The 17,617-nt window shown below is 38.0% G+C and overlaps 1 protein-coding gene across 1 annotated transcript in view; it reads right to left on the reverse strand.

The window, feature by feature from the left end:
- KIF5C (kinesin family member 5C) overlaps positions 1-17,617 on the reverse strand; it is a 133,661-nt gene that overhangs the window by 61,611 nt on the left and 54,433 nt on the right. Inside the window, exons 7-11 of the mRNA XM_067549483.1 lie at positions 17,451-17,538; positions 12,931-13,055; positions 11,058-11,162; positions 10,539-10,687; positions 2,867-3,015 (exon numbers count right to left, since the gene is read on the reverse strand). Coding sequence (XP_067405584.1) covers positions 2,867-3,015; positions 10,539-10,687; positions 11,058-11,162; positions 12,931-13,055; positions 17,451-17,538 — 616 coding nt within the window. The remainder of the gene's footprint in view (positions 1-2,866; positions 3,016-10,538; positions 10,688-11,057; positions 11,163-12,930; positions 13,056-17,450; positions 17,539-17,617) is intronic.

The following is a 17,617-nucleotide window of genomic DNA, read 5'->3' on the forward strand; positions in this document are numbered from 1 at the left end:
GTCCTGAGTCTCCAGAGATGGCCCCAGAAAGCTATCATTACAGTCAGCTGACTGTAATAATGAAGACAATCATAAACACATGGGGAAGAGAGCAGTTATAAAAATGGAAAAAAGGTTTGATTTCTCCTGCTTTCATAAAAAGCAAAAGCAGTTTCCTCTTCCCACTGAAGATTTTACATATGATGTTCAAAATGAGCGTAATCAATCTGTTTTGTGACCACAAATTCAAAGGTTTTCATATCCCTGCATGCCAAATCACTGGTGTTCATTTACTTCAGATATTCAGCATTTGTGTGTGTTGCATACAATTAACCTTTCGATTATTAGCTGCATAAACACACAGGATTTGGCTGATGTAAAAACATTTTTTTGTAATGATCCCATTCAAGTAGTTTTCCCATCATTACACTTTATTTGATTCTTGATTGCAGTTTTTTTCTTATTAAAAATAGTCACAGTAACTATTTGTCAAAACACTGGAGTAGAAAAAAACCTATAAATCGGCGTTCACATGTTGAAATTTGAAATACAAAAACTACATACTAAATTATCTCCTCTCCCCCCTTCATGAATTGAACCCTATGCAGAGAATGGAACAGCAATTCCACTCTGTGCTCTCAGAACAACACATTTGCTGATCTCCACAGAAATTCGTTCTGAAAGCCACAGGAGGGCAGGCAGGTGGTGATCAAATGACTGTCTCTAATTCAGTTGTAATGGATTGCTTATATTCTAATGCCACACTCACACCTAGGAGATATCCAGCTATACGAGAGGCATCAGAAAGTAGAATTCCATGCCAAAAATAGTGATTAAAAAAAAATAAAGTGAGAAATTAATAAGATCCCTTTATAAATGTTTGTATCTCCTCTACCCTACCTTCCCCTGACTATGTGAATTTTAGTAATTATGAAAGATACTGTAAACTGCTTGAAGTCTGACCAACTGAAATAATTGACCTAGAACCAAAATTTGCTGTGCAGCTTTTTACTTCCAAAAGCTGCTGGTACACTGGAAGAGAACAGAGCTCTATGCAATTAGTAATAGCAGTTCCAGAAGCCAACTTCTGCTTTCAGTTGCACCAGTGTAAATCCAGAGCAACTCACTGACTTCAGTGCCATTACTCCAGATTTACATTGGTTTATTTAAAAAAAGAATTTGGAGCTAGATTCCTTATGATAGTTTTAAGTATTGATATTATGCGAGTTTTAATTATTTTGTAACAAACCACAGTGAAAACCAAATTAGAGAAGACATCTTAAAGGAAAAAAAAATCTCTTAAAATTACATGTTCTGTTAATAAAATTTCATATTTTTATTTACCAAATAACTGCTCTAGAATTTCACGACTACAACAGCCCAGTTACTCCAGATGTACCTATTGAATACTGTAGTAACAAATAATTACAATATAATTTTCCATTAATTATGTAGTTAGACAAGCAACTATATAATAGCAGCTATCATGATCATTTATGCTCTAGAAAAATTATCTGAAATTGTGTTCATTTGCAGTAAATGAATTCAATTAAGTGGTTAGTAGAGACAAAATAATTCAATCACAAATTCCTTCATTTCTCTCAAGCATCAAAGCCATTCAGTGCACCAAATTTGCAGATTACAAGTAAACAGAAGATTTTGTTTTATTCAGATCTTGCGTCAAGAAAAAAAAATCAATACCAATATTTTACCCCTTCTGGGTCTTTTTTATCAATTCCAAATGCAGAAAAGGATCTTGCCCTGAAAGTTATGACAAGTCTGAGCATGACAGGGATGACCAATCTGTCCAATTCTAACATAACCAGTATCTACATATAGGATTTTTTATGCTTTGTTGAAAACTAGGATCTTCCTTGCATCTATGAGATTTCCAGCGTGAACATATCATTTGAGTGTTAAAGAGTCAGGAGATTTCTATCAGACTGGAAAATGAACTAAACTGGTGGAGGCTAGACTAAGATGAACTAACCTATAGCAGGTGTTAGTTGGCTTGGCCACAAGTGGTTACAGGCAGGTGGTCAGGTCAGCAGCTCCAGCTGCTGTGAAGTGGAAAGTGCCATTAATTAGATGTTTGTGAAGTATTATAAATTTAAAGCAATATTGATTATTAAGGCTTGTGGTTATTTTTTATGTTTTAAGTTTTAGTTCTCTATTACATAAGGTTCCTAAAGTGTGCAGTAGAGACCTGAAACTTTTTTTTTTTTAAATATAAACCCTAATAATCAATATTGCTTATATAGGTTCCCAAATTGTTGTTCATGAAGCAATTGCTGATGGCCTGCAGGAACCTGCCTGTGCACATGATGCACATAATTTTCCCAACTGCTAAACTGCATTAAGATATACTAAACCATACTTCCTTAATATTACTTAATACTACTACAATGTAGACACATGCTCTGCAAACTTCCTTAGACAAGTGTCACTCCAACTCACTCCTGATTTATTACTTCCTATTCCAGTGCCAACAATCCTATGAGCAAAGACTGCTAATTATGGCAAATTCCATAGCAGGTCAATAAGTCTGTGGTCTAATGTGATGTAGCTAATTTTCAGTTATGACAACTCCAACCCAGTCCTCCAGAGGTGAAACTAGTGAACTAACTCACTAGGCCACCTTAGTACCCCAATGTTTCATTTTTTTTTCTGGTACTGTAATATACATAGACCTAGTAGACTGAATAACCATTTATTATCATGGAAGTGTATTTTACCAATTCATTACAGTTAACTATCACTTGGAATTATAGATGGAAATTTTGTATTTGTGCGTGTTGAAAACTTGTATGCATGTTTTGTGATTCAAAGAAAGATTTAAACATCTAGAATTAAAAATAAATATGTATTTTGTTTCATTGTTTCTTACCATTTCTCCACCTATTCAATTCCATTTCCAGATGCTGGATAACATTCTTCAAACTCTTGTTTTTGTCTTTTTCCTTCTCATATTTTTTCTTCCATTCTTCTGCAGTCAGCTCTAGATTCACAGAGACTGTGTTCTTAATAGTCTTGGCTCTGTGTAGCAGAAGGCATGAAAATATAAGTGATGATTAAATTGTTTTCATCACAATATTTCTCTTAATGCAACACAGCAATGATTCAGATTTAAAGAAACAGAACCAAAACACTGAATGCCTGCACCTTAGAAAATTAAGTACAATACCACAGTTCACTCTGCTCTTAAACACCATGCCGCATTGGCCCCTTGGAGCGTAAATATATTTTTAAAAAAACAAAAACAAAAAACTTTTTCTGTATAGCAAATCGAGCAACTGATTAATAAAAGAAAGAATCAAGTCTCAAAAAGCAGATCCACTCTTAAATACAGAAGTTAAAAATGTCCCTTTAAAATTAAAAACAAAAACACAGAAATCAAGCTGTATGAGGCATTCAATACAGGAAAGTTTGGCCTTAATTTTCTTTTAAGTTAGTTAAAACTTATGTCTGTCAATAATCCTCTCCCACAGCTTGGTTAGAAGAAGGATCCTGAATGGAGAGTTGGGAACAGATTTTGTGAGTCACCTTGGACAGTATAAAGTAACACTGTATACCACTTTAGCACAAAGAATACTAGATCCAGCTGAATTTGCAGAGGGAGTTTAAGTAGTCAGAATGTAATTACCCAAATTGTAATGTTATTGGGATGTTATGGCTAACCCTGTTCTCTCAAAGGAGAGGGAAAACACTTTAGTGACCACAGCTAGTAAAGATAGACAAATAACTTTACTTCTCCTCTAAAGATGGCTCCTTCAAAGGCATACTGCTCCCTAAAACTACAACACGGCACTCTCTCAGAACTGATTAAGAGTATCTCCTACTAAAATCACCAGCACAACTGCATGAACAACACTGGCTTTTCCTAGGATGTCTCTCATCCAGATACTGACCAGGACCAAAACTGCTGAGTTTGAGAGTTTTTGCCCGATGTGGTCCAGGATGGATACAAGCCAATAACTAATGTTTAAATTGTTGGTACTCAAGATCCAAAGGCCTTTGTGTGCCTTCAAAGAGCATACACAATTATAAACAAAACTACAAGCCTTATTATAGTGCTAGAGTAGGAAGTAAGCAAAACACTAATAGATATATCAATAGTAACAATGAATGAAGTTGATTCAATTGCAATTATTTTATCCCAATAGTGATCGCAGTTTTGCACAAAAAAATCCCCACCCAACCCACCACCTAAAACATACAGGAGAATTTCCTGGGATTCTGCTTTTGAATATATATTTTCTAAAAATAATATGAGTTAGGAAAGTGAATATAATTGATTTTTTTGGATTGGGAGGCCAAAATGAAAAATTATAAAAGAAAAATTGGTTTGAACCTAAAACTATATTTTTGGTGTTCTCTCACCAAAAGGAAAAAAAATGTTTTGAGTCAAACAAAATGTTTTGTTTGAACAGACACCTATTTCATTTGGTTTTTTGGTTTTATTTTGGGTTATTTTTGGGAGAGGAGGCAGTGGTGTGTGTGTTTTTTTAACTTTTTAAAATCTACATTTAGAAACAAAATGTCATTTTGAAATGAGAAGTCAAAACGTTTTGTTTTGCAATTTTGAAATGAAGAGTTTAGATTAAAAAATTCCCCCAATTTTTTTCAGCTGAAACTATTTCCTGAATTCAACTCAAAATAGCAAATAGTTTCAGTGACCTGAAAAAAAAATAGTTTTCAGTGAATTTATTATTCACCACACAAATATCACCAACTCTAGTTAGAAAATCTTCAGTGTTGACGGTCACTGGATTGCTCAACTAGTGAACCAATCAGAGTAAAAGCAACACTATCAGGTTAAACAGAAACTTCACAGAAAGGAACATTATGTACATCTGGGATAAGCAAATTAACATTCAAAAGAAAGCACATATGCAGAAAAGCTGATAAACTACTTTTCTAAATAGATTACTTCAATGACTAGCCAAGAGAGACAGGCTAATTATTATCTGAAAAGACAGATTATCTTAATTAACATACTTCCTTCATGACTCCATTAAGTAATTCTAAAAACTTGGTTGACAACAAAAAACCCTGAAGCCCTATTTCACATTATGTCAGCCTTCCACCTTCCACCGCACTGCCACATCCCAGTCACTCCACAATCAATGGATCAGTCATTCTCACTGCAGTTTTTACTGCATGTGGGATGCAGTAATTTTATTAGTTGTATCTTTGTCACAAAGAACTAGCCTCTGCCCTTTTTAGTATGGTATCCACTGTGAATACTCAAGGGCTAGCTCTCTGAGCACTGTCTCATCACTCTTTCAAGCCTGTTTCAAATTTCCATTCCTATGGGTTGTACTTCACCTATTTGTAGTGTCACACTGTCAATACAACGTTATGAAAGACACAAGATGGTGGCGAGATAGTATCTTTTATTGGACCAACTTCTGTTGGTGAAAGACTTCACAGATTGTCTCCTATCTTGCTACAGGTATGTTAGCAATAAGGTGGCGGTGAGGGAAAGTGTAGACCCCTTACTGAAAGGGGGAGGCAACTTAGTGACAGATGATGTGGAAAAAGCTGAAATGCTCACGTACCCAAAAAGCATTTTTTGCCCATCTTCACAGACAAGGTCAGCTCCCAGACTACTGCACTGAGCAGCACATAATGGGGAGAAGGTGAGCAGCCCTCAGGGGTGAAAACAAGTTCAAGACTATTTACAAAAGCTGGACATGCACAATCCACAGGGCCAGATGCAATGCATCTGAGGGTGCTGAGGGAGTTGGCTGATGTGATTGCAGAGCCATTGGTCTTTATCTCTGAAAGCTTGTGGGAATCGGGAGAGGACCCGGATAATTGGAAAAAGGCAAATATAGGGCCCATATTCAAAAACAGGAAGGACGAGGATTCAGGGAACTACAGACCAGTCAGCCTCACCTCCGTCCCCAGAAAAATCATGGGGCAGGTCCTCAGGGAATCCATTTTGAAGCACTTGGAGGAGAGGAAGGTGATCAGGAACAGTCAACATGGATTCATCAAGAGCAAGTCACATCTGACCAACCTGATTGCCTTCTATGATGAGAGGACTGGCTCTGTAGATGTGGGGAAAGCAGTGGACATGATATACCTTGACTCTAGCAAAGCTTTTGATGCCGTCTCCCACAGTATTCTTGATAGCAAATTAAAGTAGTATGGGTTGCACAAATGGACTATAAGGTGGATAGAAAGATGTCTAGATCATTGGGCTCCAACGGGTAATGATCAATGGCTCAATGTCTAGCTGGCAGCCGGGATCAAGTGGAGTGCCCCAGGGAGCCGGTTGTGTTCAACATTTGTATTAATGATCTGAAAGATGGGGTGGATTGCACCCTCAGCAAGTTTGCAGATGACACTAAGCTGGGGAGAGTGATAGATACCCTGGAGGGTAGGGATAGGATACAGAGTGACTTAGACAAATTGGAGGACGGGATCAAAAGAAATCTGATGAGGTTCAACAAGGACAAGTGCACAGTCCTGCACTTAGGTCAGAAGAATCCCATGCACAGCTACAGACTGGGGACTGACAGGCTAAGCAGCAGTTCTGCAGAAAAGGACCTGGAGGTTATACTGGACAAGAAGCTGGATATAAGTCAACAGCATGCCCTTGGTGCCAAGGCGGCTAATGGCATATTAGGCTGCATTAGTAGAAGCATTGCCAGCAGATCGAGGGAAGTGATTATTCCCCTCTATTCAGCATTGTTGAGGCCATATTTGGAGTATTGTGTCCAGTTTTTGGGTCCCCACCACAGAAAGGATGTGGACAAGTTGGAGAGAGTCCAGCAGAGGTTAACGAAAATGATTAGGAGGCTGGGACACATGACTTACGAGGAGAGGCTGAGGAAACTGGGTTTATTTATAGTCTGTAGAAGAGAAGAGTGAGGGGGGATTTGATAGCAGCCTTCAACTACCTGAAGGGGGGGTGCAGGGAGGATAGAGCTAGGCTGTTCTCAGTGGTGGAAATGACAGACCAAGGAGCAATGATCTCAAGTTGCAGTGGTGGAGATCTAGGCTGGATATTAGGAAAATCTTTTTCACTAGGATGGTGGTGAAGCACTGGAATAGGTGCTGGAATCTCCATCTTTAGAGGTTTTTAAGGCCTGGCTTGACAAAGCCCTGGCTGGGATGATTTAGTTGGGGTTGGTCCTGCTTTGAGCAGGGGGTTGGACTAGTTTACCTCCTGAGATCCCTTCCATCCCTAATCTTCTATGATTCCTTCACCAATAGAAGTTGGCCCAATAAAATACTACCACACTCACCTACGTCTCTCATATCCTGGAATCAACACAGCTACAACAACATGGCAAAAAACAAATTTTATGATTTCTCTCTATATAGTGGAGACTGCTTTATTTAAAACAATAGTGGTTCAAAGGTTTGGGGAGAAGAAACAGTCACATGACTTCCAATGAAGCATATGCACCCTCCTCAATATTGTAAAATGGGTCTAAGCAGATGACCTTTAAACCTGGAAAATTTAACCATTTAATGTAAATGCTTTAAAGGTAGGAAAACACAGCTTCATCAAGGATCTAAGCAGGGCCAGGAGGATCTCCAGAAGGAAAAATATGAAAATGATGATCATCCATAAGCCTCAAAATATTCAGTAACTTTCCCTTAGTATTAAAATCTTAATCCATGACCCAATCTGCAAATAGCCCCACTGGAGGAAAAAGATGCACAAAAGCATGCTCTTTCTGGTTTCCTTGGTGGCATAAGGATAGAAAATGTTCACTGTAAATATCAACATTCATTTTCTTTCTAGAAAAGCCTTACAGAATAGCACTACAGGGTGCGTACAGATCCTTCTGTTCAGTCGATCTTAATGCAACACAGCAGCAAGCATCATATTTGTATTTAGTTGTTCACCGTGAACTGCTCTGCATTATGGGCACTATAGCTCCTGTTTTAGGACAATTATGAATGATTGGGGTGGGGGCAGTTAGCTGCCATTGTGTATTTAGAGACAAGGCAGACGAGGTAATATCTTCTATTGGACCAACTCCTGTTGATGAGAGAGAAATTTTTGAGCTACACAAAGCTCGGCTTCAGGTCTGGGAAAGGTACTTATAACAGCTAAATATAAGATGGAACAGATAAAAGCATAAATAGTTAGCATATATTCTAAGGGACCATTCAAGATGAAGTGCCTATTAACACCCATTATCACAGAACAAAAAAGGGGAGATTGTTGTAATAAGTCATAAATACCATGTTTTTATTAAGATCATAATTTTTAGTGTCTAGCAAAGCTTAGGAATTTAAATGTCCAGCCTCATCTTTTGAAAGTGTTGTGCAGGTTTCCTTTGGAGGAGGACTGACAGTCAGATATAGAGTGATCACTTTGCAAAAAGCGTTCATCCATGGGAGATAGGGTGTTTTGGTCTTTTATATCATTTTGTCAGTAACGGGTTGGTTCAGTAAAAGATATTACCTCACCCACCTCGTCTCTCTAATATCCTGGGACCGAAATGGCTACAAGATGGCATACAACAGGGGCAGTCCATTATTTTTGACAAGGTCTGAATTTCTTGGTCAAGGTATAGTCAAGGTCCAGACTCCAAAGAATAAAAATAAAAAATGATAACAAAAAAAATGATCATAAAAAGTAAATAAAAATATTTCAGGATCCATTCAAAAGCATCTAGCAGTCTGGATTTGGCCCACAGTCCGCCGATTGACTACCCCAGGCATACAACATATTTCAAGGGACAATTCAAGCTGAAGTGGCCCATTAACACCTCTCCAGTCAAAAGGGGGAGGGGGGGGAGACCAAAAAAATCCTGAGATCAACACAGCTATACCACCACTGATTATAACAATGGAGTACCCAGCTATTCTTCCAACACCCACAGGTGGGCTGGCAAAGAAACATTATCCACCCTTAAAAAATGTATCGAGATAAAATTGCTTTCCCCTTTGTAAAAAAAATATTTAGTATTTTTAGCATGATACTTCGTTATTTCTAGTTTTACAGATAACATGCACAGGTGAAACAAATTCACAGCACTGCATCCATTATTCATGTAACAGCAATCATGACTCACGTTAGCCAAGTTGTGCTGAGTCAGACAGTTTCTAAAAACCGATTTGCCTTCTGAACAGAAGGTCTATTTTTTAATCCAAGAGAGATGAAAATCCAAACACAGAAACTGGACTTCCCATGTTAAATGCACTTCGCTATGTATGTATAAAATGAGGCATAGATACATATATGGCAATATCTACACACAATGAATGTGCATATCACCTTCAGTAATGTTAGAGGGGATTAATACATGCTTATGAAGGGAAAGTGAACCTTTCATGTCAATATCGCTTTAAAAGTACGCTAATCTATATTCACTTAAACTGAACTGTAAAATTATATTGTATCAACTTGGTGTATTCTGACCTTTACCTGTACAAACTGGCAGCTCAGTGTTAACCTCATCTTGGCCCCAATCCAATGAAGCATTTATTCACATGCTAAATCTTAAAAGCTTCAAAAGCAGCCTCAAGTTAAAGCTCACCAGATGAAGCAAAACCAGATGTGAGCTACAGGGTTAGATTGGGGATGAAAACACACAGTGCTGTTACCATTTCCACAAACATTTTGAAGTGATGCTACTGTGCTTAGCACTTTCCATGAGAAAAGGCTTGGTCTGCACTTCCGAGTTAGGTTGACATAAGGCAGCTTACGTCAACCTAATCATATCAGTGTCTACACGACAACGCTGCTTCCGTCAAAGTATGTGGCCCACTATACCGATATAGTAACCCACCTCCACGAGAGGCGTAGCACTTATGTCAACGTAGTTAGGGTGATGCAGTGTCTGTATAAACACTGCGTTACTTACATTGGCTTTTGGCTGTCAGTTCCAAATAGGACTGACGGTGGGAGCCTCTACCCCCCACCCCAGCACCAACAGCTCAAGCTGTCAGCCAGGCGCTGTGCTCAAAGCTGTGAGCTGCCCCCTGCAGCACTCACAATTCACACCCATAGCTTGGGCTGTAAGCACTGGGACAGGGGGCGGGTCATACCTCTGAGCCCAGCACTCGAATGACAGATTGGGGGGAGGGGGCTAGCTGTGAGGCCTGCACCTACAGCTGAGGCTGTCAGCTCCAGGGCTGCTGGGCCCCAGCCGTCAGTGTCCCACAATGCCCCACTTCAGTCAGTGGAAGCACTCCTGGTGAGGACACGCACCACTGACAGAAGGAGCAAGTGTAGACATGAACCACTGCTTTAATTACTGCAGTGGCTGTATGTTGACAATTTTGCAACGTAGACAAGGCCTAAGTGTCTTTGAACTCTTGACTAGTGTAGTTGCCCGCCATCACAACATTTATTTTTTCTTATAATCTACAGAGTAACGATACATTTTATTTCTCTGTAGAGTCCTTCTGTACAGACACCTTTTTTTTTACTGCAGTTTGTACAGAAACTGAAGCCTCCATTTAAAAAATTATGTCCATCTAACATAGTTCTCTTCTACACACACTGCAGCTCATTTGGTTCAGAACATGCTACCAGGGCAGACAGAAGAAACACTGTCCAGGCCAATATTGAGTAGACTCACCTTTGTCCAAACATTAGGGTAGATTTGGTTTCTGCTTCATTGAAGATGGAGGGAGAACAGCAGATAACAATGGTTGTTCTGCAGTTTCCACCTAGGGAGTCCTGAAGAATTCGGGTCATTTTGCTGTCTCGGTATGGAACATGGGTTTTCTAATTGAAAGACAGACAAGATATTTTTCAAACAATATTTTTTAAATAGGCACATGAGAAAATGCATGAGGTACCAACAATTTAGACTGTACAGAGTTTGAAACATGCGACATAGGTATACTTGTTTTGATTCTATTAAGATGTGTTACGCCTGCTAACAGTTCAACTGGTAGTCATTAGGAGTTAGTTTTCATTATACTTTCTAGATTAAATAGAAAAGGACAGTGTTACATTAGTTTACAATTCAAAGCTAATACTCCCCTTTCTAAGTGGAGATGTCAGCTTATTTCATGTATGCATGCTAAAGAAAGCAGACTGACATATATAGCTTTTATTATTATTTAGTAGCACAAAAGAAAGGATTACTTACAGTTCCCTCTGCCAAGGCTGAGATCACATTGCCCAGAGCAGACAAAGACTTATTGATATTTTTAGCTTCATCAAGAACAGAGCCCTCTGCTCCAGTTTTGCTGACCTACCAGATAGCAGAAATCAGTCAGACTAAACTGTCAGCCAGAGCTTGTGCAAATAATGTTATAATACAGGAAGAGACAATGGAAAAATTACAGAACCTTGAAAGAAAAAAAAATTTACCATCAAAGTAAACAAGTTATTTAAAATTGTACCTAATACTTTTAAAGTCTCTTAGAAAAAGTCTATTTAATGGCATTTTCCATCTCTTTCTTGGTTCTCTTCCCATTAGCTCAAAGTAGGAATATAGTCTACAGGTCCTAACTTGGTCACAGAAACCACTGAGTTTAATGGGAATTTAAGAAGTGTAGAATCAGGCCATATACTTCTTTTCTAATTCTAACTCTGAAGGTACAGTATGTGCCTGATATTGCTTCTGCATCCATCCATGGGAAATGGATGCTACATCATGGACAAGTGAAAATTTTTCCCATCAATGAACAGGCTAGCCTACGAAAAGGCTGCATAATTTCAGGTTTTCTACTGAATGCTCTGAAACCAGTTGAACAAGTCACAAACCTGTGAATTTAAGGCAGAAGGGAAGTTAATGGGAACTCATTTTTCAAAATTTTCTAATGGGCATAAAATAAGTTCATGTATACATTTCTTCAAGTGAAAGAGCTTTTTGCTTCCACAACGTAAAGGAGTCTCCAATGAGTTAATAACCAATGTGTGAAGGCGGCTATTTTACCAACTATGCAAAATATTGCAACATAACAACATTTTACTTTTCCCATTTTCCTCTAAAGACAAAAAATAAAAAGTCTATTACCATTATGAAAGAGTCATCTGTACTACTTAAGTTCCATCATTTCTCAAATACTTCTTAGTGCCAAATGTGTGGGTGAGGAGCAGGGAGAAATGCACTGGAGAGTCCTAAATTAGACCTGAAGTGATCCTTCTAACCTAGAAATTTTGTATTATTAATTTATAGCCAGGCATTCTGTTCTACTGCATGTTAAGAACTTTTCTTTCATGTTCAGATCAATATTGGGCAACAAAATGGAGTTTTGTTCCACTGTAATTCTGTTCAGGCCCATTATTCTTCTGAGTAAACAGACACAAATTTCATTCTGCTTAACATTTTTTCTCTATCCAAATGAAAGCAAAAATAGTTTATGCCATCAGTCTATCATGAAATGTATCATGCAGGAAGCCTCAAAACATACATGTAGCCTTCAGCTATATCTATGTCTCATCACTAACATGCTAAATAAACTGAAATACTGGAAATGACATATGTCTGAATGAAAAATACAGTAACGGCCCAATCTAACACTTTACAGAAAAGTTATGTGACACCCCTCCCAAAACAAACACTGGTGGAATGTCTATTATCATGCCCATAACAACATTCTCTAGACACTAGTGAACAAAAACACAGCTTTCCATAATCCCCATTATAGCAAACATGAAGATCAATGCTCAAATACAGAATGAAAGTTATATGAAAATTATGTTGTTGCAATTCACTCCATTACAAATTCAAGACAGACTATGGATGCTGTGTTTTGCATTTCATTCCAGTTAGTACTTTTGACATGCAGCTTTTCTCCACCTTGAACTCCAAATGTCACAGATTAAGTTTGAGCCAATATTTTTATCTATGTACTAGACTTTTAATAACATAAAAGATATGCTAGGTTTAGTTTCAGAAGTTGCATAAGCTACATCCAAAGATTTAAATAGCACTGAAACACACTCAATTTAGGAGTTACAATAATACTTCTAAGCATGGCAAAAATTATTGATAAAAAAAATGTACTCATTACCTTCTCACTCCCAGCCAAGTCCACCAGATAAAGCTTTCCACTGAGTTTCTTTTCAGTTTCTACATTCTCTTGTTTAATATTAATCAGGAAAATACTGTGGCTTCTAGAGCTGTGTTCATTCATATCTTTAAAGAAATAATACTTTTAATGGTTTTGTTTAAGACTCCCATTCACAGAGATTTAAAAAATCTGCCAAGATACATGCTTATTTTATTTGATCATAGTTGGCCTATGACTAGTCAATAACCATGGAAGTTCCACACAATGGTCTACTCAGAAGTATAAATTTCAGACAACTTCTTGAAGCCTTCTGAAAGCAGTTGCCCGTCAAGAGTAGTGACCAACATTTATGCTGTTTAGAATGAGCTTTTATTTTCAATCCACATGGCTGCAAAATTAGCCAGATTCGTGACAAATGACATGATCTTGGGGGACAGGGAGGGAGAGGAAGAAATGATAAACAGCATACATTTTGGGCCTAAATTAAGAACCCTAATGTGTTTTCATTAAAATAAAGCCAATGAAAACTCGAGAGACTTAGGAAAAGAAAGCAGAAATACAGATGATATTCCTGGGACTAAAAGCACCACTGTAGTCATACCCTACACATTATTGTAATAATCTTTATGCAAAATATGCCTCGTGAGGTATCATTTAAAAACTAACAGCATACTGACCATCAATATTCTTATGTAACGTATGTATGACATACATATTGAGTTATGAACATAAAATGAAATTATGACTACTGTGTGTTTATCAGATAAGTCTGGGGAGGGCAAGCTGATGCCTCTAGCCAAGTGTCATCAAAGCTTATTGGCAATCACCTGTCAAGTAGCCATTCTTGGGCAATTAAGGGTGGGTGGGGAGGCAGGAACAGATCTACCTGTATTTTAGCAAACACAAAACCTTTTTCACCACATGCCTTCACATTTCTTTTCTCACAGCTGGAATGAACCTTATCTAGGGATAACTCCCAGGAAAACTGATTTCAAAGGGTAAATGGACTATAAGAGTGAGGGGCAAAAACATCCCAAGCTCTCTCTCTTTTCACCTAAGACAACAAAGGAACTAGCCCTTTGATTTTGAGACTGATCCTGACATAAGAATTTGGTCACCCCTGTTGCTGGGAACATGTGGTAAGGATTTTACCTTGAACCAAGTCTAGTTTGTTAAGTTTTAGGTACTAGAAGGCATTATATCTTTATTTTCCTTGTACCCATTTCTGACTTTAATACCTTATACTTGCACTCAATTAGAACCTCTCTCTTTGTAATTAAATAAATGTGTCTTATTTTTAGTCTAAAGTAATCCAGTGTCGTGTTTAATCTGAAGTGTTCGGTAACTCCAGTTAGAGCAGCAAACTGCTGAATATTGACCCTTTACAGGGCAACAGACCTTTAATATCTGAACTGTCCAGGAAAGGGCTGGACAGTGCAGAATACACCTTTTTGGACAATCTGCGAGTGGGAGTGTGTTGGAGTAATCAAGGCTGCTGGAAGACAGTGTGACTGGGTGTTGCTGACAGGCTGCTAGGGTCAGAGTTGCTGAACCAGAGATGTAACGGTACACAGACACATAGAGTAACCTGCCTGATGTCAGCCTGTTTGGGAACTACAACAGCAAAGCCTTGTGAGGTACCCACGGTTGGGGGGCAGGTGATGACACCCTCATGGTTCTGGACTGTACCCCGGAACATGACAATTTCCTACTGTGTTTGGTAACAAGTGCAGTGTGTGCACATGCACAAAATGGCTAGAAAATACATTATTAAAAAAAATAGTCCTGTAACAAGAGAATGACAACATTGGAAAGGGAACGGTTGTTAAGATGTGGAGTGAGAGTGTTTCAGAATCATGATGCAAGTCATACGGCAACTGGATGTAATTGTTACCTTAACTGGAGATTTCCTTGATTTGTAGCAGTGGTATTAATCAGAAATGCACCTGAGGATTTGTATGAGAAGAGCTCTGGGGCCAAAATCCTCTATTAGCCACACAATAGGTACAACATGGTCAGGTGCAGTGCAAATTTCCATATAACATAAGCTTGGATCTAACCACATTGTGGTGGAGGTTGTAGTGAGACATCCAAGAGATGATATCAGAGACAGTTAGCCACCTCCTTTCTCCCCTCCCCACCTTCTCTATCACTACTGACCTCACTACTGTCTTTCCTCTCTCCCAAACTTGCAATGTGTATGTTCACTTTAGTTCCAGTCTTTCTCCCCAACATTCCCAAAGATTTCTCCTTCCTCTCCCTCCCTTCAACCCAAGCACTAGTTCATTCTCTGGTAGATTTCTGTCTGGCCTTCTACACCTTGATGTGGAAATGGACGTGAGGTCAAGAGTAGATTTGGGTGCCTAGTCTAAAAAAAGTAATGGAAACATGGGCGCATACACTACCCACAGAAAACCAAGAATGGGTAAGGAGAGAGATAGAGGAGGAGGCAATTTAATACAAGATCTCCAGGTGCTGTAAGAAAGGCAAAAGAAAACCAGAAGAGCACAATACTTTAGAAATGAAAGGAAGTGTGAATGTAGAGGAGAATGCTGTTACACAGTGGATAATACCAAACAACAAGGATTCAAAAAGGACTGCCAGAATTGGCTAGGAGGTAGTCATTTGCATTTTTAGTGGGAACTCAAATATACTTGAGTTATGAGATTTGTCTGTGCCAAACTCACTAGTAGCATCAAAGACAGCCTAAGGTATAGTCTGGGGACTGGTTCAAAGATATCTATCCTTTCCATCAGCAGGCCCAGCATGATTTAATGCACTATGAAAATAGTTACAGATCTAGTGTACGGTGCAATAAAAATACAAAATAATAAATAAATGCATTTTTTAAAAAGGTTTATTTGCTTTGCAGCTATTGCAATTCAGTCCAGGCCACTGCTTCACTGGGATAAGAAAACAAAACAAGAAACAAGCAGGCAGGGAACAATAAAAAGAGCAGAATAAGAGCTTATTCCAAAGGTCTGTTTAAACAACATTCTGACATCTTCATGTGCCATTGTGACCAGCTGATTCCTCAGTAATTTGGAATTATAATACAGAAAAGGATAAACAATTCCACTTTTTAAAAAATCTTATTTGTTATATTCAAGTGTGAAAAAGCTGGTATGTAGCCAATGAAAAGTATGCATGCAAAGAAACCCCAAATCAGTAGGATTCCATCAAATGCATTCATCTGTAACAGCAGTAATGACAATAAACAATTACATTAATACAGCACCATTCAATTAATATCTCAAAGCTCTTTGTGAATGTCAAGAATCTCATAATACTTTACTACTTAGCTGGTTATCTCCATTTTACAGATGAGTAAACTGAGGCAGAGAGAAGTCATTAACACCTAGAGCAAATCACACAGTGAGGGGAGGGGCATAGTGGGAATATGGAACAAAACCTAGAATTCCCAAAACAAAACCCTCACTCTGGAACCTGGAACAAAGAGATGCCTACATTTACATTTTCAAGATATTCGAGGTTTACTAAACAGCAGCAAATTGTGGACAAGCTAAAGCATTTTACAGCCGAGGTTATGAAAGCTAGCGTTATAATCTAGACCAATTTAAAATTACAATTGAATAGAAATCCCTCACTCAAAAGTAAAATTACTTCTTTTCCCCCCAGTAAAAGCTTAGAAATTATTTTCCAGGTAATTTGTTACATTTCATTCACTAATGATCCATCCATTGCTCATTTTCTTAATGAAACACACATCATAACTAAAGTCAACACTAACAGACTGTCTACACAACAGTCACCCATAATATAAAACAGAAATTAACAGTGATTTTTAAAAAACTCCACTAGCTTGACAGCATTTTATCACTCTTCATTCTATAACTTTTGGCTGCTAAAAGAAATATTGCAAAATAGTATTCTAAAAAGATTTTAAAATATGTTTTAAGACAGTCTTAAAAATAGATGTCATTTTGAAAACAGTATCACAAAACTATTCTTTAAAAAGTGATACTTTTCATGACAGTTATACAATAGTATATATCGCTGTTAAAAACGTAAGGAATTCCACAAAGCCTAAGTTGAGAAATTGCTGTATTTATGCAATGCAAGTTAATCTAAGGTCCCAATTCAGCTCCCACTGAAGTCAATAGGAGTTTTCAAATTGTTATCAGTGGGAGTTGGATTCAGTCTAAATGTGTATTTGCACCTTGTTTTCCCATTTGCTTTTTAATGGTCTCCAAGAGTCATTTACTGGGCCAAAGTTAAAAAAAATCTTCTCACACCACCGGTCATCATTAAAAAGTCAATATTCATCAATTGTTCTAGCACAATTGAAGTACTAGTGTACCTGAGAGTGAGGTAGGATGCAATCCAATAAAATACTTAAGCACATGATTAATTGTAAGGTCATGAGTAGTCCCACTGACTTCAATAGAACTATCCTTATGCTTTGATGGATTGGGGTGTTATTTCCTAATCTAAACAAGAGACAAAATATAGGTACTAAGTGCCACTGTTTCTTTATATAAATCCTTGAGATCACTTACTTGTAACAGCTACATGGCGGTTTGCTTTCCCTTCATCAATGACATCCATAACTTCCTCAGGACTAGAGACAAACCTCTCTGTACAGCCCTAGAAACACACAAGTTCGGAATTTATAAATGTAGAAAATGTGACATGAAAAGATACTATGTAAAATGTTCATCTTTCA

Source organism: Emydura macquarii, unplaced genomic scaffold (assembly GCF_026122565.2).
Source record: "Emydura macquarii macquarii isolate MOO-44397 ecotype Brisbane River unplaced genomic scaffold, CSIRO-AGI_Emac_v2 contig_1253, whole genome shotgun sequence".
Lineage (NCBI taxonomy): Eukaryota > Metazoa > Chordata > Testudines > Chelidae > Emydura > Emydura macquarii.